The 24,071-nt window shown below is 39.1% G+C and overlaps 1 protein-coding gene across 6 annotated transcripts in view; it reads right to left on the bottom strand.

The window, feature by feature from the left end:
* The window catches only part of PGAP2 (post-GPI attachment to proteins 2), a 38,808-nt gene that overhangs the window by 5,315 nt on the left and 9,422 nt on the right, over positions 1-24,071 (bottom strand). For 2 of the 6 annotated variants that reach the window (XM_074217353.1, XM_074217351.1), the window contains one exon: positions 6,204-6,382. The exons of 3 other annotated variants lie outside the window; for them this stretch is intronic. In XM_074217353.1, coding sequence (XP_074073454.1) covers positions 6,204-6,382 — 179 coding nt within the window. Of the gene's footprint in view, positions 1-6,203; positions 6,383-7,940; positions 8,916-24,071 lie in introns of those variants that run through there. One more of the 6 variants, XM_074217352.1, reaches the window with a different exon arrangement.

Raw genomic sequence — 24,071 nt, 5'->3', positions numbered from 1 at the left:
TTTGAATGTCAATCATGTTAAACTTCAGATCCAAAGTTCTATCTAGTATGCCACACTCTCTCATACAAGAAATACCATAGGTGCAAGAAATATTATGAAACGGAACTTGACAAGGCTTGGAAACTGATAGGATACAAGGGATGAAGAAGAGGAAGGAGTCAAGGAAGACTCCTTGAAGTGAGAATGAATTCAAGTGAAACAGAGAAGTTTGGAAGGATTAAGAGGACAATAATTTTTTTTCAATCATTAAATCTGAGATACTATGGAATAGAACTGAGCAGGCAGTGAGACTAGAGTTCAAGACAGAAAATGGGACTGGATATAGAGTTTTGGGAATCTCCAGCATAGAAATGGAACTGGACCTATGAAAACTGATGAAATCACCAAAAGAGAGTACAGAGAGAAAAGAAAGCCCAACACAAAACCTTGGAATACATTTACACTTAGTGATGTGAGAAGGAAGATGGATGATCTACCAAAGAAGACTTAGAGGGATCGGTCAGAGAACTAATTGGAGTCCTAGAGGAGAGCAAGGTGATGGAACAAGGTGAGAAGAGAGTATTCAGGAACAGGATGTATAGGAAACAGTATCAAAACCCCAGAGAGATCAAAGGGGATGAAATCTGAAAAAAAAATGACAATGAATTTAGCAATTAAGAAATTATCAGGGGCGGCTAGGTGGTGTAGTGGATAAAGCACCGTCAGGAGTACCTGGGCTCAAATCCGGTCTCAGACACTTAATAATTACCTAGCTGTGTGGCCTTAGGCAAGCCACTTAACCCCATTTGCCTTGCAAAAACCTAAAAAAAAAAAAAAAAATTATCAGTAACCTCTGAAGAGCAGTTTCAGTGGGGAGTTATAAGCCTGATTGCAAAAGTTTGAGAAGTGAGTGGAAAAATAAGATAAGATACACTCTCAAGAAATTTGGCTGGAAGTCATAAATGATGATAAGAAATTTGAGGACAAGGTAGAGTCAAGGGAAGTTTTTTTAAGAGGATAAGGGAGAGATAGTCATGGTTTAAATGGCAAAGAAAGGGTTAGTAAATAGAGACTGAAGATGGGTGGGAGAGGAAATTATGGAAGAGGCAAGTTGTCAGAGGAAACCAAAAGGTATGGGATCAATAACATAAGTAGAAGGATTATTCTTAGCAGCCTCTTCTCCAGAGAGTCAAAAAAAAAAAAAAAAGAAGAGAAAATGAGGAGAGAGAGATCGAGAGGCTCTAAACTAGGAAGTAAAAGAGAAAAGGGATATCATTCTGAATTCTTAGCTCAAATTGTAATTCCTCCTAGATGTTTCCTATGACCCCTCAACAATAATAATTTTTTTCCCTTGGGATTCTATTTTTTTTCATATCTTGGTGATGTACCTATCACCTATTATTGTGTCTTGCAGTGAACTTTGACTTTTCCCTACCACCACATTATGAATTCCTAAAGGCATGGGCAGTGTTTTAGTTAAACTTTGTTATTAAAGTCCAAGCCCATCCAATACCACATACATGTGTTCTACATAGAGTTGGTGCTTACAAAATGTAATATATAGGATCATAGATCTGGAGCTGTAAGGGACCTCAGAAGATAACCCAGTTTTACCCCCATCACATTATAGGAACTCATGCCCACACACTGATTTGCTCAAGGTCACATGGGTAGAATTTGAAAGAGGTGAGATTTGGACCCACTTTCTCTGATTCAAAAGCCAATGCTCTCTCAGAAGTATTGAACTGCTTTACTAGGTACAGACTATATAATGATGATATCTGTCCTACATTCTTTTTTTTTGTTTGTTTTTGCAAGGCAATGGGATTAAGTGGTTTGCTCAAGGCCACACAGCTAGGTAATTATTAAGTATCTGAGGCTGGATTTGAACTCAGGTCCTTCTGACTCCAGGGCAGGTGCTCTATCACCTAGCTGCCCCTGTCCTTCATTCTTGAAGAAGACCATGACATTAGGAAGGTGATGCCATGACAGGCACATGAATTGGTTCAGAGTGAAAGGGTCCTGTGCTAAGTCACCAGTCTCATTTTCTCCTCCACAGTCATCTGGGTTCAAAGGCCAGACAACTGGAGATAGCCCTGGATGTGAGACAATCAGGGTTAAGTGACTTGCCCAGGGTCACACAGCTAGTAAGTATCAAGTGTCTGAGGCTGGATTTGAACTCCCATCTACCTACCTCCAAGATGAGTGCTACTGCACTGTACTACCTAGCTGCCCTTTATAGGCTGCATAACCTATCGAAGTCATCTTTCTCCCCATCTCTCCATGTGACTACCTGTAAGTATCCCAACATTGTCTTTTGCAACATTAAATTGAGATATTTAAGTTAATGAGGTTGACAGAGAGCATCTTCTGGATAAAAAGATCTTTCTAGGGGCAGCTAGGTGGTGTAGTGGATAAAGCACCGGCCCTGGAGTCAGGAGTACCTGGGTTCAAATCCGGTCTCAGACACTTAATAATTACCTAGCTGTGTGGCCTTGGGCAAGCCACTTAACCCTGTTTGCCTTGCAAAAACTTAAAAAAAACAAAAAAGATCTTTTCTACTCCCTTCTCCTATGGTCAATATTATTCCTGTAATTCTACCATTAGAGATCTATTCTTTTATTTTAAGTCATTAAGTATCCTTGGAGTTATCTTTTGACTCATAGTCACCACAGAACTTAGGAGCTGAAAGGAACCTTAAAAAATCATTCTTCTTCCCCACTCCCAAAACCTAGTGAGTCCCCAAGGCCTGTGTCTTTTCCCTTTCCAGATCTCCTCATTCATTCCCCCTCTTCTCTATCCATATAATCCCCACTTGAGACCTTAACCCCTCTCACATATATCACTGCAACCTCCTTCCTATTATCCCCTCTCTGCAGGAAGCTAGAGACATTTTTCTATAGCCTAGATCTGATCATATCTCTGCCCTGCTCAAGAACTTGCCATGACACTTCATAGCCTATAGGAAAGAGTCCATAGTCTTAAGCCTGACATTTAAGGACCACAGAATACTGCCTCAATTCTCATACCCACTTCATTTGTCCTCTCACCTCCTCTCCCCACATTTTAACTAAACTGCACAACTCACTGACCCTTACAAATATACAAATATAACCTGCAAGTTTCCTATCTATCTCTCTATTTAGAGCCTAGATACTTTCCACCTTCATAATCCTCCTTTAAGACCTAGAGCTTTCCCTACCTCTTCTTTGAACCTTAAACATATGCGTCAGCTCTCAGGGATCCCTTCCTCTTCTGAGCTCCTACAGTTTTTAGGGACCATACTACTTCTATGTGGAAGTTTCGTCTTCCCAACCAGGCTAGGAGCCCAGAAAAAAGAGGGAAGGGAAGGGTCTCATTCTCTTCCTCCTTCTGTCTTTGTCACAGCATTATTTAGCACAGAATTGGGGTTCACGTGGGCGTAAGAAGGCTTCAGAATAGACAATTTTTACATAACAGTGAACTTAGAATTGAAATCCCTTCTGAATCACTGCCTTGTCATGGTGGAGGTACTTGCATAACTCAATGAAACTGTGAGCTATCCTGTGCAGTGTTAACAAAGACGGAGAAATCATAGTGGAGAGTTCTGACAAAAAGTGAAGGAAATAGCAAACCACACCAGTATCTTTGCCCAAAAAACCCCATACAGGGTCATGGAGAGCTGGACGTGACTGAATGACTGAACAACAATAAAGTATTGAAAGTACAGACTTGCTCAGAAGAGGGGATGCATTTTGATCTGGAAAGTGAGCGGGAGAGATCCCTTTGCCAAAGATCTGCATGTTTCCACTCCCCTATTCTAGTTCAAAAATTTCTTCTCCATCAGACATTCTGTTATTTGTACCTCTTTCTCTCAGAGCAATAGTCTAGAAACTTTGCTTGAAAAGTCAGAGCTGAAATGGGCCTTATTCTCTCTCTCTCCTAGACCACTGAATGATCTTTTAGTGTCTCCTCTCCAATATATCCTTGAGTAACCTTCCTAATGCACAGATTAGGAAGGTTGTAGCAATTAGGAATAAATAACAGCAATAGAATGCTGTTTTAAAGTTTTCAAAGTCTTTTACAAATATAGCTCATTAGATCCTCACAACAATCTTGGGAGATGAGTGCTATTATTACCCTCATTTTACAATTGAGGAAACTGAGGCAGATAGAGATGAAGTGATTACCCCAGGGTCACACAGCTTATCAGTTTCTGAGGTAGTATTTGAATTCAGGCCTTCTAACACCAAGTCCAGTGCTCTAATCACTATTTTTCCTAGTTGCCATTGATTCTAGGTTTCATCACATTCCTCCTCAACTCAAAATCTTGCAGTGGCTTCTCATTGCTTACCAAGTAAAGTTCAAATCCCTCAGTTTGGCATTCAATGCCCTTCACAATCTGGTCCCAACCTATTTTTCCAGCTTTATAATATATTAATTCCCTTCACATACTATATAATTCATTTAAACCAGTATTGCCTGATCTCTCTCATCTCAGAACATTTGTGCAAACTATCCTCCTCTGGAATGTGTTCCTTTCTCATCTGTCTTGAGAACTACTTCTCTTCCTTCAAGCTCTGGCTCAGATACCATCACCTCCATGAAGTTTTTCTAAATTCCCTCACCTAGAAGGAATCTCTCACCTCTTCCAATTTCCTATATCATATGGTACACTTTAGTGTAGACCTTAAGAGGGGGTCCTATGGTATATTTTTAAGTCATGGGAAGTTTCTCTTGGGGGTGTTATATTACAGAAAACTTATTCACATCTGGGATCAGCTTGGAGTTAGACACTCAGTTTTATCATGGGCAAAGATAAGATTAAAGAAACCTTAGTTTAAAAGAATAGAAGAGAAAATTTTAGATAACTTCCATATATTTCTTCTAAATGCCTGTCTAATGACCATTCCAAATCTGTATATTCTCTCTTTTTTTTTTTAAGGTTTTTGCAAGGCAAATGGGGTTAAGTGGCTTGCCCAAGGCCACACAGCTAGGTAATTATTAAGTGTCTGAGACTGGATTTGAACCCAGGTACTCCTGACTCCAAGGCTGGTGCTTTATCCACTACGCCATCTAGCTGCCCCTGTATATTCTCTTGATCCTTGTGAATAAACCCTAGAGAACAAACGCATCAATGCTGTATTTAGAGAAGGAAAAGAAAAAGTTGAGACATCCCAGAGAAAGTCACAGAAGAAAGAGAAAGAAGGTCATAGAGTTCAGGTGTCATTGACCTTTTAGAATTACAGAAAAAGTCATATAGTCTACTATCCTGCTTTGGTTTCCCCTTTTAGCTTTGTTGTTTACTTTTCAGACATCTACATCAGGATTCATCTTGGATCTTCCCTTAGAGTCTGGGAGCGCCTCACCCTGGAATAACCCATTTCATTTTTGGTCAGCTCTGTTAGGAAGTTTTTCCTTTCAAGTCTAAATTTGTGTCTCTGTTCCTTTCTTTCATTGCTTCTACTGTTCTACCCTCTTGGGAAAAACTACAAATCTAATCCCTCCTCTCTGTGTCAGTCCTTCAAATACTTGAAAACAGTGAACACAGTCTTTCTTTTATTTGAAAATATCCTAGGTGAAGTCAATCTAAGGCCTTACCATGCTGTTTGCCTTCCTATGGCTATGCTCTAGTTTTTCAATGTCCTTACTAAAATATGGCATTAAGAAATGAGTAGAATACCACAGATGTCATCTAACCAGGAAAAAGCCCAGAGAGCTCATTGTGTAGAAAGATGTCCTTTGTGGACCAAAAACATCTTAAAGACAGAGACTATGCTGGTTCAGCACCCAGGAAATTCAGTCACTGAATTTTAAGAGTCTGTAGAACAAAGAAATACAAGAGATCAAAGGGGATAGTAGAGAGAACTGAGTTTAATCACCTTTTTTTTTTAATAAAGGAGGGGACTAAAAGAGGAGAAGGCATGTCCAAATTCACAAAGGTGGGAGCTAAGACTAGAACCTAGTCTCTTAGCTCTCAGTCCAAAGTTCTCTGCAAGAAGTATCTATTCCCCCAAGAGAGTGCCATCCCCACATATGGATGAATTGACCAGAGGCAGGACAGGCCTTGGGGCCCAGGGGTCAGAGGCAGAATTCCTATACCTGCCAAGTTTCTTTTTGCTTCCTTGTGTGTCTGTGCAGTAGCTGGAGCTCTACTCTCCTCCTAGCAGCTCTCTTTCTATCTAGTTCCTCCCATCTGGTAAAACATTTCCACCCATCCCCATTCCACTGGACCCAGCACTCACCCCACAATCAGTAGCCACTGTGTATTCAAAGTGGAAGAAGAGAGACCAGAGGATGCAGAAGAAGAAACCGAAGACGGGGAAGCTGATGACCCAATAGGCCAGAGAAATGAAGCGCATTCGAAACACAATCCCTTCAGGATCCAGGGGTTGACAGGCCATGGGGAGCATCCTGAGGGGGCCTAAAGGGACATGAGAAAGGGGAAAAGAACAGGGTCTGTGGGACTACTGAGACTGAGACTCAAGGAGAGATCTGACTCTTACAGAGTATTAAGACAGAGCCAGAAGTCAAAAGAAAAGCAAAAATATACTGAGATACAATGAAGAAAAGTTTGAGACCCACAGACATAATGACAGATAAACAAAGAAAAAGAATAATAAATGACTGAGAAAGTATATGAGAGATAGAAGATACACAGAGACTGACACAGAAGGGAAACAATAAGAAACAGTGAGAGAAAGAAAAAGAAAAACAGGAGCACAGAAAAACATTTTAAAAGCCAAGCAAAAATAAGAGACAAAGAGAGAGAGAGAGAGAGAGAGAGAGAGAGAGAGAGAGAGAGAGAGAGAGAGCAAAATAGACCTCAGAGCTAGGAAAGGCTTTAAACCATCAAATCCAATTCCTGATTCTAGAGAGAAGGAAACTGATACTTAAAAGGCTGGGAAAGAACTTTACCCAAACAGGTCAGTAGAAGAGCAGGGACTTACCTACCCCAAGGTTTCTTCCCTTGGATAATGCTAGTGTAGAGGAGAGGGGGGTCTCAGGGCACCAAGTGTGGATTCAGGCAGGAGATGGGCACCTTCTATGTAACCTGGTCTAACCACATTCCTGCTCAGCACCCAAGAGAGACCATGAAATGGCCTGGGAGAGCAGTTAGGGATGAAGCATCAAAGGAACCGCCCCACTGTCCCATCCCATCTTCAGGCACAGCCAGATCTCAGCTATGGCCCAGCAGCTCTTATTCTACCCAAGTCCTACCTGGGCTGGACGCCAGAGCCCCAGGGCCTGGCCCCCTACTTCTCTGAGTTTTCATCCTCCCTTTTGCTAAGCTTTCTGTGAATTAGGTAAGCAAGGCACAGAATGCATCCTCTCTCAGACTGGACTCTCTCCTTCTTAGTAGAAACAAGGGCTAGGATTCGGAACATATTGCTGCTCAGCTCTTAAGTCTAGATGAAATTAGATTTGATCCCCTTCTCCCTCAGATCATAAAAACACAGAACAGGTTTGAAATGGACCTTGGAGATTATCTAGTAGAATGCCCTCATTTTACAGGGGGGGTGGGGGTGTGTGTGAAGACTCAGGAGAGGAAAGGAAAGGACTGTCCAAGGCCACACAGTGAGAGTCAAAGGATAGAACTGACACTAGAACACCTTACTTTCAGCCCAGGCTTTTAATCTCTGCTAAACATGGGGAACACATTTTTCCTTCTACTAGCGTCTGATGAGCCCCAGACCTGGCAAGGAGATTGGAGCCCCAACCCTGAAAAGTTGTCCCTAGCCCCAGGAAAACAGACTAACAGGGGAAATAATGCTAGCTGAGGGATCCCTAGATTCCCAGGAGGGAGGTTACTCACACTTTGCACCTGACAGAGCTGAGATTGGGCTCAAGAAGTGATTCCTGGATTCACAATGAGGCTAGATTGGGGCGGGACTTGGCCTCTGGGGTCCTCTTTCCCTTGCCCACCCTACAAGCTACCATCTAGCCAATCCTTCTCTGGCCATGGCCTTGGTTCTGCCCACCTGTTCCAGGAAACTGGTCTCTGTCCCATCTGATAGCCACACCTCCCAACCCCGGGTCAGATCTCTCCCAAGTATCATCCTCTTCTGACACTGAATCTAGAAGCACAGAACCTACAAAGAAATAAATTTAAGCTTAACTCTGATTCTCAATCACACATCAAGCACTAGATCCCAGAATAAAACTAAAATGAACCCTGACTTCAGACCCTGAGGCCTGATGTTGACCCCAAAAAGGAACCAAGTTTTGGTCAAAAACACATACCATTCAAGACATGCAAGACAGCACCCATCTTAGAGTAGTCTCTTTCCAGATGCCAATCAATTGAGGAATGACTGAACAAATTGTGGTATATGAATATAATGGAGTATTATTGTTCTGTAAGAAATCATGAATGAGGAGTGGCTAGGTGGCGCAGTGGATAAAGCACTGGCCTTGGAGTCAGGAGTACCTGGGTTCAAATCTGGTCTCAGACACTTAATAATTACCTAGCTGTGTGGCCTTGGGCAAGCCACTTAACCTCGTTTGCCTTGCAAAAACCTAAAAAAAAAAAATCATGAATGGGGGGGCAGTTTGGTGGCACAGTGGATACAGCACCAGCCCTGGAGTCAGGAGGACCTGAGTTCAAATCTGACTCCGACACTTAATAATTACCTAGCTGTGTGACCTTGGGCAAGTCACTTAACCTCATTGCCTTGCAAAAAAAAATGTAAAAAAATATAAAAAGAAAATAAATATGAACAGCCAGACTTCAGAAAAGCCTAGAAAGATTTACAGGAACTGATGCTGAGTAAAGTGAGCAGAATCAGAACGTTGTACACATTAAAAGCAACATTATGTGATGATCAACTATAATGGATTTCTTCTCAGCAGTACAATAATCATGGATAATTGTAAAAGACTTGTAGTGGAAAAATACCATCTACATCCAGAGAAGGAACTATAGAGGTTGAATGCAGACCATACTTACTATTTCCAATTTTTAAAATTGGTTTTATGTCTTATGGTATTTTTCCCTCTCTCATAGTTTTCCTCCCTTTGTTCTGATTCTTCTTTCACAATATGATTAATATGAAAATGTTTAACTTAATGGAATATGTATGACCTATATTAGATTGCTCTCTGTCAAGAGGAAGAGGGGAGTAAAGGGAGGGAGAAAGATGTGAAGCTAAAACCTTATGAAAAATGATTGTTAAAAGCTATCTTTACATACAGTTGGAAAAAGAAATAAATTTATTAACATTTTTTTTTAGATAGTCCCTTACCCTTGAGGCTCCCTGTCTAGCACATTAGGGCCCACCAAGTTCTGACTTCCAACCTGAAGACACATTCTAAATCTATTCCTATAGTTTGACTCTTCCCTTGCCTTCCACCCCTTGGAACCTTAGAATGTCTTTGTATTGTTGCTCTCACTTTGGGAAAAGAGCTGGGAATCATGCCAAATCATTCTTGTGTGGGCAAATACAGAGAATGAGTGCTCCATTTATGAGTTCTGTTTATCTAATTCTATATAGTTTTTCTAAAGCTCAGCACATTTCTTCTGCATACAAAAGACATTTAATAAATGTTTGATGATCAAATGGTTGAATGAGTTAAATTTGCTGAGCTTCACTTGGGAGGTGAGACAGCATCTTCTTCACTAAGAGGGTGGGAACCTGTGGTTCAACATATATGGGTTGAGGTGGGAATAGAGCTCCATACTGAAAAAGAGCAATATCTCCTTTTCCTAATTCTAGTTCTACCATAAGGACCTTATTTTGTGTTTCTCTCCTTAGTTATTCAGAAAGGCTTAAAGAATTTTATACTGGAAGAAACTTTGAAGGGCATTTTGTTCAACCCAAACCTATAAAGGTGTCTTTCAAACTCTTCCCATCTAGCTAGTCAATCTTTCATACCACTGCCAGACCCAGATATTGAAAAGGTTCTGTGATCTACTTGGTTTGTTGCCTTCAGTGATGATCATGGCCTCTCCATACCTGCTCAGCCTGTTGGTCTTTAGTCAAACTTCTCCCATAACTTTGCTACAGGGGATCTATTCAACTCACTGGAGGTCTTCAATGCTTTATCCTGACACTATACATTCCCTTTTTTTTTTTAGGTTTTTGCAAGGCAAACAGGGTTAAGTGACTTGCCCAGGGCCACACAGCTAGGTCATTATTAAGTGTCTGAGGCCAGGTTTGAACTCAGGTACTCCTGACTCCAGGGCCAGTGCTCTATCCATTGTGCCACCTATCTACCCCTATCCTGACACTATAAGGCTAACAGCTGAATGCACTGGTTGTCCACCTAGCATCCCTTGCCCTTGCCAGAGAAATCTTTAAGCATAGATCCTTTGCTCAAAAATTTGCAGTAGTTCCCTATTACCTTCCAACTAAAAAACAAAATCCTGTCAGGTTTTTAAGATTTTCCACAATCTAGTTGTTTCTCTTGTACCTCTCCTTTGAACTTTTTCCCCCTCTCCATGATCTTGTAGTTATTTATGGCACCATGTACTCTCCTTGATGGCAGAATCTATTTTGTATCTATATTATGGCCTCAGTGCTAAACACAAGCACATGCTAGGTGCTTAATAAATGTTTAATTGAAATAAAGAAGGATTTGCAAAGAGAGTCAAGAGGATGCTCAGGACCTGGTGCTGGCTGGTAGCAGTGTGGGGGAACACTTTGGAGTAAGGTTATGTGGCTGTTTGGGGCCCCTTGTCAGTATTTCTTCAGATATCCTGAGCCCATCTTCAGTATCCCTCACCTTTTTCAAAGCCTTTTTCCTTTCATTTTCATTTGTTCATAATTCAATCCATTTTACTAAAAAGTAAACAGAGATTGGGAGAAGAAAAGAAACTTTCCTAAAGTCATCCAAAAATTAGAGATAAAAGGGTCCTCAGCTTAGGCATCAACATATTTGCCTTGCCTTTCAGGTGCAGTCCCTTAATTTAGAAGACATTGAAAGACAGATTTGGATATACTGTGTTATCACCAATTTATCACCAGAAAATCATACACCATCATTCTGCTCAGCATTGCTAGAGTACCATGGTGCCTTGCTGTTATGGGAGAGATCCATGTCCATAAAGCTAAGTACTCCCATAGCATCCAGGCCATCACCAGAAGTCCTATTCCTATTAAATCAGGACTCAGACTGATAATAGCTCTGGAAAAGGCAGTGAGAAGGATGTCTTTTCACAACATCTCCTTCACCATAATCAACGTAATATGTATGTCATGCCATCATTCATTTGATGTCATGGTCTTCTTTGATTACAAAGGACAATAAATCAAAATCAGAAGTCAGTCAAGGCAATAGCAGGTAGTCTAATGTCAGAGAGAAATGGTAGTCAAGTTTAGATCAATTAGAGACTAAATTAGGGATTTAGATTTTGGTCCCTGAGAGTCTGCAAGAAATTTAATTTGGAAGGATTCTCTGAAAAGGGTCAAAATTGTTGAGGATATCTGGTCAAAGGTATTGGGATTGCTTAGCCAGGAGAAAAGACAGCAAGGGAAGGAGTGCAGAATGGGGAAGAGAAGGCACATAAGTAGAAGGAAGGAGGAGAAATACTTCATTGTTTTCAAGTTTCTGAAGGATTATCACATGGAAGAAAAATTATACTGCTTCACTTTGTCCAAGAAGGCAGAACTAGAACTAGAAGACACATATTCAATACAAGGAAAATTGTCAATGATTATTATCCAAAAGTGGAATGGAGAATAGAAAAGATATGGAGGTTGGAAAGTGTAAGGAAGAGACCAGAGAATAGACTAGCTTAGCTAAAGCATCATTTATACAGAAAGGAATAGTATATCTTATTTCTGGAAAGGCAGCAACAGTTTATGGAGAGTCATAATTGTAAGGAGCAGGAGTCTAAGTCTAAGTCTAAATATATACAATAGGGGCGGCTAGTGGATAAAGCACAGGCCTTGGAGTTAGGAGTACCTGGGTTCAAATCTAGTCTCAGACACTTAATAATTGCCTAGCTGTGTGGCCTTGGGCAAGCCACTTAACCCCGTTTGCCTTGCAAAAACCTAAAAAAAAAAATAAATATATGCAATAGAGAGCTACTAAAAATAGTGAGGAAGTAACATGACCTGATTCATGACTAAGGAAGATAAGTTTGGATCCCCACCCCCCCTTCAAGATACCTTTTGTTTCAGAGACTCTGATTCTCTATTTACAAGGCTACCTGTGGGGAGGTGGAAATTTATGTGGCCTATTCCTCCTTGACTCTTTGTGTGACTTTGGACAAGTCATAGCCTCTCCGGGCTTCAACTTCCCCGTCTAGAAAATAAAGGTTAGATAAATGGCTTCTAATGTCCCTCTTTCTAGCTCTAAATCTATGATCCTATGAACTTCATTAGTTTAGTGGAAAGGGGAAAGATTTAAGAAAAGAATTCACATGAAAACCACCAAGAGATTAGTGGATTGCATGCTCAATGTAAGGCAACATTGAAATGTGGCAACATGCAGACCTTGGGCTGCATAAAGAAAAAGCATAGTATTAGGATTCTGTCCAAAGTTCTCTCCCTTTTTCCCCCTCTTTAGTCTTTCTCAACAACCTCAATTGATTCCATAGGTTTAATTATCATCTTAATGCAGATGAATCTCAGATCTAGATATTCTACTCCACTCTTTTTCCTGAGCTTCAGTCCTGAATCACCAGCTATCTATTGAGGTAGATAGGTAGCACAAAGTCAATCCTGGAGTCAAGAAGACCTGAATTCTAATTTAACTTTATAGTGAGGCACTTACTAGCCATGTGATACTAGACAATTTATTTCACTTCATCTGCCTCAATTTCCTCAACTGTAAAATGGGAAAAATAACAGCACCTACCACATAGGATTGTTGTGGGATCAAATGAAATATTTGGAAAATACTTAGCATAATGCATGCACATAGTAAATATTAACAAATGCTTATTCCTTCTTTCCTTCCTTCCTTCTTATTGAACATTTCAAACTGGATTTCAGACTCATCAGGTCTAAATTATCTTTCTCTTTAAATTTTCCCCTCTTCCAGACTTCTCTATTCTCTTTAAAGGCACCACAATGCATCTAATCTCCTAGGTTTGTAGACTTAACCTAGATTTCTCACTCTCTCTCACCTCAAAATACCTACCCAGCTGCATAAACCTTGTTATATCTACATTCCTAATATCTCTTATATCTTATCCCTTCTCTCCACTCACACAGTTATCACCTTAGGCCTTCCATTGCTCCTTGACTAGATTATTACAAAAGCTTAAAAAATAGGGGTAGCTAGGTGGTATAGTAGATAGAGTACTGGCCCTGGAGTCAGAGGAACTGAATTCAAATCTGACTTCAGACACTTAATAATTACCTAGCTGTTGTGATCTTGGGCAAGTCACTTAACCCCACTGCCTTGCAGAAACCAAAAAAAAAATTATTATTAAATGGTCTCACTGATTCAATTCTCTTACTATTCCAGTATATCCTGCCAAAGTGATTTTCTGTCACAATGATTTACCTTAATTGTAGATCTGACTATATTATTTCGTTACTCTACCAATTCCAGAGACCTACAGTATTTCCCCATGTATAAAACACATCCTTTTTTGAAAAAATTGGAATCTAAAAACCAGGAGCATCTTACACAGCTGTTGTAATTTTTTTTTACTTGCAATTCCCGCTTATTTGTGCTTGTTTTTGCACTCATTATTATAGATTTTTTTTTTAAATTTGTGTTTCCCTTCTTTCCTTACTGAAAATGCCACAGCAAAAGAAGGCCATGAGAAGCAAGTCAGCCAAATGGCCTGATTTAGAGAGGGAATTGAAGAGATGGATTGAAGAACAAAGGGCAATTGGAATTCCTGTGTCTACAAAGATGGTTCAGCATGAGGCAAGAAGATGCTGATGAAAAAGAAGTTCCTAATTTCAAAGGAGGACACAATTAGTGCTTCAGGTTCATGAAATGGAATAGACTAAACATGTGTCCATGCACCAGACTTGCCCAGGGAGTGCCTATGGTCAACCACAGATCAGAGCACAGGCAGGAAAGCAGTCAGAGCCTCTCCTAAGACACTGATTCATCATCAAACAGATGAGGACAAGCTAATGGATGGGAGCTTTGACAGTGATGAGGAGCTGTATGAATTTTATGATGAATAAAATTTGAGTTCAATAACTTTATACAATTTTTTTCAAATTTTGGTCCCCAAAATTAAGGTGTGTCATATATGGGAGTGTCTTATACATAGGGAAATATGATATGATTGCCTCTAAAATAAAAGTCCTATACAACCTGGCTCTGACCTATCTTTCTGCCTCTCCAGACATTAATTGACTTCTGTACTCTGTGATCTCAGCACAAACTTTTCTCAGTTTCTCAAATACAATATTCTATACCCCTTCTGTGCCCTTTGTTTTGGCTATCCTACATGTCTGAAATGCACTCATTCCTCATTCTGGCCTCATAGTATCCCTCTCTTCCTTCATGATGCAGCTTAGGCAGCACCTTTTGCAAGAAGCCTTTGCTGATTTCACTAAAGAGCTTTGTATAACTGCTCCAGTAGCGACTCAACTGGAACTGGTGAATTGGGCAACACAACTTTCTTCCATCCTTTCTTCCTTCCTTCTGATGAGGTGACTGAACCGCAATAAAAGATTTTGCCTCCCCCCTCGGTAAATCCCTGCCTCTAGGCAAAAGATAAGCCCCCCCCCCCCCCAGCCCCATCAAGACATGGCTTGGAAAAATTATGTCTTTGGGTTACTACCCCTTATCTACATATCCATGAAAACTTCATCTTCCTTTCCCTATAACTCACTCTCCTGCCTGAGTTGCTATCTCCCTTTAGATCAACCCATTAGGGGAAGCACAGCTCTCAAATAAATATCTTTATTTGAATTGGAGGTAGCTTGAGTCTGAATTCTTTCAAGAGACAATCTGCATCCTGAACCTCAGCATTTTCTCTCTCTCTCTCTCTCTCTCTCCCTCCCCTTCCTCTCTTCTTTTCCTTCCCTTCCCTCTATCTATATAAGGTCTCATAACCTTACCTGTAGGTGTGCTGCCCAAAGGAAGGTAAATTTTGATAGCTGAAGTCTTGCAAGATATCTTACAGGCTACATTTCTTTCTTAAGGATCACTCTGGCTCTCATAGATTTAGCCAACAATAGGTCACAGGTCAAGCCCCACTTAGTTATTGTTTAGGCCCTAACTGGCTCAGAGTAAATATAAGAGCAATAGTTTATTTTCTCTTCCCAGAGTGATTTTTTAATAGGTAAAAGAGGTCATCCCTTTGCCTCATTGCTTACCCCCCCAGTCTTAATCATTTAATATGCTTTTTCTCAGTCAAACTAAGACATCTTAAATATCTTAACTTAAAAAGGCTAAGGTCTCTCACTGCATCCAGGGCCATTTCCAGTTGTCCTGTTCTATATCTGGCCACTGGACCAGATGATTATGAAGGAGAAAGTGAGGCTAGTGATTTTGTATAGCCCTCCTCACTTAAATCCAATTCATTTGCATGTCATGGTCTCACCTCCCTGACTTCAAGGTCTTCTTTGAGAAAAAAGAACAAAAGATAAACAAAAGAACTGAAGTACTGTGTTCAGTTCTGATTGTTGCATATTACATTGGGGGCAGTGGATAGAGCACTGGCCTCAGAGTCAGGAGGATGGGAGTTCAAATCCAGTCTCAGACCCTTGACACTTACAAGCTGTGTAACCTTGGGCAAGTCACTTAACCCTGATTGCCTCGCATCCAGAGTCATCTCCAGGTGTCACAATTCATATCTGGCCACTGGACTCAAATGGCTCTGGAGGAGAAAGTGAGGTCAGTGACCTAACACAGCACTTCCTCACTCAAATCCAATTCAGGTGCTTATCATGGCATTACCTTCCCTAATGTCATGGTCTTGTTTGAGAATGAAGGACGAATAACATCATCATCATCATCATCATCATCATCATCATCATCACCACCAAGGTCACTGCCAAACTGGAGGGGTTCCAGAGAAAATTGGTCAGGATGGTGGGGGGGGGGGGGTCAGTGTTAATATAAGGTATATGATCAATGCAGAGGGAATAGATTATAAAACATTTTTCTATCCAATATTTCCCCTTTTCATTCTATTGTTGACACAGTCTACACATTTTCATTTCTGGAGAGCTCTGTTGAGAAATTTTCCTTTACTTTTGGCTAAATTAGTCTTTGCCTCTCTAAAACTTTTTCCCATAAAAATCCCAAACCCAATCCCTCTACTGAATGATAATCTCTAGAAACCTGCCCTAGTGAGAAAGGATTAAATTTTACTGTACCTACTCCCATCCCTTTGTCTATTTTACAGATACTACTAGGAGACACCCTCAGGACATGCACAGTATATATGACCTGGTCTCCCCACCTATTCCTTAATTCCTCTTTAGCACCACCCTAACTCTTCCCCATCTCTTTCCTAGCATGCACCCTTTATAATCCTGGTCTTATTTTCTGCTGGCTGCTGAGTCAGTTCTGTTGTCCTGCCAGGGGTTGTTACTATCAGTTTGCAATGCCCTCACAACTGTCCTTAATCTCTCTCAGCTTTACTACTTTCTTGGGAAACTCAAACAATCTCCCTATGCAACATAACCTATGTTACTGTTCAGTTTTCTTGTTACTTTAATATCCACAGTAATACATAATTTTTTTTGTTCCTAAATTCTTCTGGGTCAGAGTTGAGCTTTTAAATGAATTCTTTCACATTTGCTCAAACCCCTAAAACCTTTAGCCAAACACATTTTCTTGCAACAATATTGCTAAATTAATTTACTTAGTCAATGTCATGCCAAATTACCAAAGGAATACTTTATAGAGTCATAGGAAAAATTCACCTGGAGAAAAAAATAAGTCGAGAATATTATGGATTAATTTTTTTTTTAGATTTTTGCAGGGCAAATGGAGCTAAGTGACTTGCCTAAGGCCACACATCTAGGTAATTATTGTCTGAGGTCCAATTTGAACTCAGGTACTCCTGACTCTAGGGCTGGTGCTCTATCCACTGCTCCACCTAGCCACCCCAGGATTAATTTTTAAAAAGTAGAAAGGAAAGATGTCTTGCAGTATCAGATCTTAAATTCACTATTCAAAAAAATTATTGAGAAAACTGAAAAAAATTTGATAAAACAAATAAAACAACAAAAAACTAAATTTAGACTAACATCTCCAAATGGATAAATAATTTTATCATAAAAGATAACCTGTTCAAGTTAAAGGTACATGGAAGAAATTGTCTGTCAGATCTTTGGGAGAGGGAAAGAGTTTATGATCAAATTAAATATAGAGAGGTTCCTAGAAGGAAAATGAAAGTTTTTTGATTACAAAAAATAAAAAGATTTAAGCGTAAGCAAAACTAATTTGGTTAAAATGAAAAAGAAAACCAGAAACTGGAGAAAACTTTTTACAGCAAGTTCCTCTGAAAAATGTCTCATTTTAAAGATGAGAATTGAGTCATATTTATAAGGGAAACAGCCATTCCCCAGTTGATAAATAGTCAAAGGAAATGAATGATCAATTTTCAAAGGAAGAAATCCAAGTTATCAATATGAAAAATATTCTAAATCATTGATAAATAGAGAAATGCAAATTTAAATAATTCTGAGGCATACCTGACACAAGTCAGATTGGTGAAAATGACAAATGTAGGGAATGTTGCAAAATAGGTACATTAATACACCATTTGTGGAACTGTAGATTGGTTCAGCTATTCTAGAAAACAATTTGAAACTATGCTGAAGTTTGGCATACCTTTTGATTAACAATACTGCTACTAAGTCTATACCCCAACAAGATCAAGAAAGAAGAAAAGGAGTCATATGTTCAAAAATATTTATAGCAGTTCTTTTTGTGGTGGTAAAGAATTATAAACTATTGAGGGAGTAACCATTAATTGGGGAATGGTTGAACAAGTTATGGGTATATGAATGCGATAGAATAGTATTATGCAATAAGAAATAATGAAGGGAATTGTTTTTATTTTATTTTAGGTTTTTGCAAGGCAAATGGGGTTAAGTGGCTTGCCCAGGGCCACACAGCTAGGTAATTATTAAGTGTCTGAGACAGGATTGATTTGAACCCAGGTACTCCTGACTCCACGGCTGGTGCTTTATCCACTACGCCACCTAGCTGCCCCTACTACGCCACCTAGCTGCCCCTTGAAGGGAACTGTTTAAAGAAAATATAAAGACACATGAAGTAATGCAAAGTGAAACAGAACCAGATGAATAAGTAATACAATAACAACAATAGTGCAAGGAAAGACTTACTAACTCTGAGTAAAAAAATGACCAATCAATCCCAGAAGACTCATGATGAAATATACTAACTGCCTTCAGATAGAGATGAGATTGATTCAAGCATATAGATTAAACCTTATATTTTCATTTTTTGGACATGGTCAATGTGGGGGGATTTGTTTTGATTAGCCACCCATGTTTGTAACAGATTTTGTTTTTCTAACTGTCTCAGTGGAAAGGAGAAGAAAGGTGGGAAGGAGAAAACAAGAATCTGAAAATAGGGGCGGCTAGGTGACGCAATAGATAAAGCACCAGCCCTGGAGTCAGGAGTACCTGGGTTCAAATCTGATCTCAGACACTTAATAATTACCTAGCTGTGTGGCCTTGGGCAAGCCATTTAACCCCATTTGCCTTGCAAAAATCTTAAAAAAAAAAGGAAGAAAGAATAGAATCTGAAAATAAAAAAATCGAACTTTTAAAAAAAGTACTGAGCACTCCATCACTATAGATACTGAGCACAGAGCCCTGAACATAGTATGCATTTATTTACTGAATGTTTACTGAATAATCTTTTCAAAAGAAAATTTTTTAAATAAGTGGCCAAAAGCTATGAAGAAGCAGTTTTCAGAAAATGAAGTGAAAACTATATAAAGCCATATGATAGAATACTCTAAATCACAAATAAGAATCAAAACAACTGATTTTTATATCACATCCATTGGGATGTTGTTGTTGAGTTATTGTCAGAAATATCTGTTTCCCCATTTCGGGTTTTTTTGGGAAAGACTTGGAGTAGTTTGCCATTTCCTTCTCTGGCTCATTTCCTGGATGAGGAAACTGAGTTAAAAAAAGATTAAGATTAAGTGATTTCCCAGGCTCACATAGGTAGTAGTATCCATTGTGCTATTGAGCTGCTCCAGTTCATGAGACTGGCAACCAATTTGGTAAAATTTAATTTAAGCTAGCATAGGTTTACTATTCTCCTTCTGTGTGTGAATCTAAATCCCTTACCTGTGCAAATGTACTCAGGTAGGGGAAGCTAGGTGTTTTGGAGCACCTGAGTTTAAATCCAGTCTCAGATACTATAAACGATCTTATACACCCAGGACAGGATCTTTGGCTACTGTGGTCTACTGATGTCTTTTATTGGTAAATGCCAGCCTTGCCAATTAAGAGAACATGCCTCAAACTTTATTGTCTCAGTTTACCTTAATTTCTATCATGACAGTTAGCCACCATGAAGGGATCCAAGTGGGACATCCTGAATTCAAGACAATCCTCTTAAACACTCCCTATAAAGTGCTAGATTTCTAGCAAGGGATATCTTTGCAGAGGGCCATCCCAGGAACAGGCTCCCCCTTGGATCTCACCCAATCTCTTCCAAGCCAAGGTACTATAGCTTCTTTCTCTATAGGAAGAGTTACTGGAATGTGTAGTCTTTCTATACTGGAAGAGTAAGAGGAATCTGTAAATTCTTCCTCAACAGCAGGTGTGTCCAATATTTTGGTTCTTCTGAGCTGCATCACCCAAAAAATACTTGTCAAGTGCTGCATATAAATGTTAATTTTTTTTTTTAGGTTTTTGCAAGGCAAGTGGGGTTAAGTGGCTTGCCCAAGGCCACACAGCTACGTAATTATTAAGTGTCTGAGACCAGATTTGAACCTGACTCCAAGGCCGGTACTTTATCCATTACGCCACCTAGCCGCCCCCACTACGCCACCTAGCCGCCCCTTTTGTTAATATTTTTTTAATATTTATTTATGACTACAGTACAGGAAGACTAGGTGGAATCTATAAATTCTTTAGAAAGAACTAGTGGGTCTTTAGGCTCTTCAATGGATACTAGTAGAAAGAGAACTCTAAAAACTATAGGTGCAGGGGTGGCTAGGTGGCGCAGTGGATAAAGCACCAGCCCTGGAGTCAGGAGTACCTGGGTTCAAATCCGACCTCAGACACTTAATAATTACCTAGCTTTGTGGCCTTGGGCAAGTCACTTAACCCCATTTGCCTTGCAAAAACCTAATTAAAAAACTATAGGTGCACTTTCAAATAACTTCTAATGGGTGTTTCTAATTGACTACTAAATTCCTTCAACTGAACTTAAAGAAAGAATCTCAACTACTGCAAATTTTTTTGTGTCACTTCATTTTTAGGAAATTGCATAGGGAGTTTAGAAGGTAGGAGCACTATGCTAACAAGGACTTAGCTTACTGAGAGTTAAGGAGGAAAATTCTTGTCAGGAGGTGCTTCTATGTCTGTATTATTTTGTGTTTCTGTGATGGAATACAATAAATTAACTTTTCTTGTGGACTTTGAAAAGTAAACATATGTGTAAGTATAGAACATTATCTGTCTTAAACACAAACTGACCATGAACTGATTGTTTGTGAAGGCTAGATCTTTGTGGTTCCTCAAACTGTAGCATTTGTTTTAGAAGAAGAAACAGTTACATAAAGACTGCTTTTATTGTTTTAGGGAGGGAGGTTTTTTCACTCTAGTTTTAAAAATTGCTGAGAAGCCAATAGTCCAATTTACTTACTACTTTTGCTAGCTCACTGAAGTAAAAAAAAAGAAAGAAAGAAAATAAAGGAAGTCAGTTTCAGTAAGATTTCAAAGACAGTTTACAATTTGAACTCTCTTCTTGATCACAAAATCAGAGGAGTCTGTTTAAATCAAGGATCAACTTGAGAGTGAGTGAAGAAGCCTTAAGTTTAAGTAAAAATTGATTTTAAATTAGGAATTATAAATTTATAATCAATTGAGTTCTGAAATTAAATTTTGTATATTATGGTTACTTGTGCTGTCCATCCCAGAATTTGGAGTATTTTTTATTCCAAGACCAATCAAACTGATTTAAAAAAAAATAATAAAATTTGAGTGATCTCCATGAATCTTGACTTACTTAGATTTTGTTAGCCTGTCTCAACCAGAACTTTGGAAGCATTTTTAAAAAAGAATTGCTCAGGTGGTATGATAAAGGCACTGATGAGCCCAGTGACTCTGAGAGAAGAGAAAAGAAATAAAAAAAAAAGATCTAAGCCTAGAGCCTAAGTCGAGTCAAGTAGGTATTGCACAAAAAAGGAGGATATGAGGATTAAAGATAACCCTTAAGATAAAACTAGTATTGGGGAACACTAAATACAGAATTAGCTTAATTTTTATGTTGTCACCCAACATTTCACATCAGGGCAATACATTTAGAAATTACAAAAGTAAGTTTTTGTCTTTAAAATATAATTTAATTGGGCGGCTAGGTGGCGTAGTGGATAAAGCACCAGCCCTGCCTGGAGTCAGGAGTACCTGGGTTCAAATCTGGTCTCAGACACTTAATAATTACCTAGCTGTGTGACTTTCTCCTCCAGGGTCATCTGGGTCCAGGAGCCAGATATCAATCAGGACAACTGGAGATAGCCCTGGATGCAAGGCAATCAGGGTTATGTGACTTGTCCAAGGTCACCCAGTTAGTAAGTATCAAGTGTCTGAAGTCAGATTTGAACTTGGAGTCCTCCTTACTCCAAGACTAGTGCTTTACCACTGTACCACCTAAATATCAAATCTACAGATATTTTATCTAAATGCTAAAAAATGAAAAGTGGATCAACTTTTAATTACTCTTTCCCCAGAGAGTGACAAGTTTATTGCTTAAAGAGGGAAGGGGAAAAAAAGGGAATTGAACCTGTTTTCAAGTGTCATTAAAAAGATGCAGGTACAATGGCTCCTGAATATCAATGAATTTTCTGGAAAGTAGGCAGTTCTGGTTCTAAAGAACTCTCTCCAGTTGTGAAAAAATTCAACAATTCTGCAAAGTAATTTGGAACTATGCCCAAAGAGCTATAAAACCATGCCTACATTTTGGCCCAGTAGTGCCACTATTAGGTCTATATTCCAGAAGAGATGAAATACAGGAAGAAAAGAATCTATAGGTACAGGGATATTTATAGTAGCTCTTCTCTGGTGGCAAAGAACTAAAAATTGAGGGGATGCCCATCAGTTGAGGAATGGCTGAACAAATTGCAATATGTGATTGAGATAAATAATAAATAATAATGGTTACCAATTGTACCATAGCCCTAAAATGCTACACTGGTTTCCTGAGAAGCTCAAGGAAAACTAACAAATTTGCTTAGAGTATAAAAGTGACTTTACAATGATTTTTTATGACAAAAACAAAGGTAACAACTAAAATACACAGTGCTATGAACATTGAAATTTTACTATTTGATATTCAATTTCATGCCACTCTAATTCAGTATTGTTTTTATTCTTTTTTATTAGTTTATTTTGCAAGGCAATGGGGTTAAATGACTTGCCCAAGGCTACACAGCTAGGAAGTTATTAAGTGTCTGAGGCCAAATTTGAACTCAGGTAGTCCTGATTCCAGGGCCAGTGCTCAAACCACTGCGCTACCTAGCTGCCCCAAATGAGTATTGGGTATTTTTGGGGTTTTTTAAAAGGATTTTATTTATTTTGAGTTTTACAATATTTCCCCTAATCTTATTTCCCTTCCCCCACCCCCCACAGAAGTCAATTTGTCAGTCTTTACAATGTTTCCATGGTATATATTGATCCAAGTTGAGTGTGATGAGAGAGAAATCGTATCCTTAAGGAAGAAACATAAAGTATAAGAGATAGCATGATTAGACAATAAGATATCAATTGTTTTTCTAAATTAAATGTAATAGTCCTTGGTCTTTGTCAAACAACACAGTTGTTTCTCTGAATATAGGGGGTATTCTCCATTGCAGACAGCCCCAAATTGTCCCTGATTGTTGCACTGATGGCCTGATTGTTGCACTGATGGCATGAGCAAGTCCATCAAGGTTGATCATTGCCCCCATGTTGCTGTTATAGTATTGTTTTTAAGTTTTTATTTCAGGCATTATTGTCTAAATTGCTGAGAAGCCAATAGTCCAATTTAGTTACTACTTTTGCTAGCTCACTAAAGTAAGTCTTTGGAAGTTTGATTGGTAGGGCTCTAAATAAGTAGTTTAATTTAGGTAGAATTGTCATTTTTTGGTATGTTAGCTCAGCCTACCCATGAACATTTGATATTTGCCCAGTTATTTAGATCTGATTTTATTTGTGTTAAAAGTGTTTTATAGGTGTTTTCAAAAAAGTTTCTGAGTCTGCCTTGGCCTATTGCAATAGAGGGGAAGAAGAAAAGTGGTGATAACTGCCTGAATCATCTTACTCTCATCAGATTTGGCTCAAAGAGGGATTAACACACACACACAAACACACACACACACACATATGCACATTCAATTTCAATTATTAAGAGGGAAGGGGGGAGAAGGGAAAAGGAATTGATAAAAGGAAGGGGAAAAAAGGAAAGCGGGAAAAAGAAAGGGAGTTGGATAGAAGCTGGTAAAAACACTGAAGGAGGTGGTATTCAGAAACAAAATGCTAGAGAGTAGGAATAAGGTGAAAAAAGGGGAAAAATACAAACAGAGGGGAGATAGTATGGGCAATAAAGAATGGGATGAACTCTCCCATAAAATGGAAGCAGATAGCAGACTGGATTAAAAACTCAAATCCCACAATATGCTGCTTATAAGAAATATATCTGAAGCACAGAGATATATACAAAGTAAAGGTAAAAGGCTGGAGCAGAATATATTATGCTTCAGTTGAAGTGAAAAAAAGCAGAGGTGGCAATCCTCAGATAAAGCAGATGAAAAAATAAATCTTGGGGCAGTTAGGTGGAGCAGTGGATAGAGCACCAGCCCTGGAGTCAGGAGTACCTGAGTTCAAATCCGAGCTCAGACACTTAATAATTACCTAGCTGTGTGGCCTTGGGCAAGCCACTTAACCCCATTTGCCTTGCAAAAAAAAAACTAAAAAAAAAGAATTATGTTTATATATGAGAATAAGTTTTTGAAATATCTTTAAATTGATATAGTGATAATATCC

Source organism: Macrotis lagotis, chromosome 1, assembly GCF_037893015.1.
Source record: "Macrotis lagotis isolate mMagLag1 chromosome 1, bilby.v1.9.chrom.fasta, whole genome shotgun sequence".
Lineage (NCBI taxonomy): Eukaryota > Metazoa > Chordata > Mammalia > Peramelemorphia > Peramelidae > Macrotis > Macrotis lagotis.
Note: the sequence above shows the minus strand (reverse complement) of the source record. Positions and strands in the feature narration are given on the sequence as shown.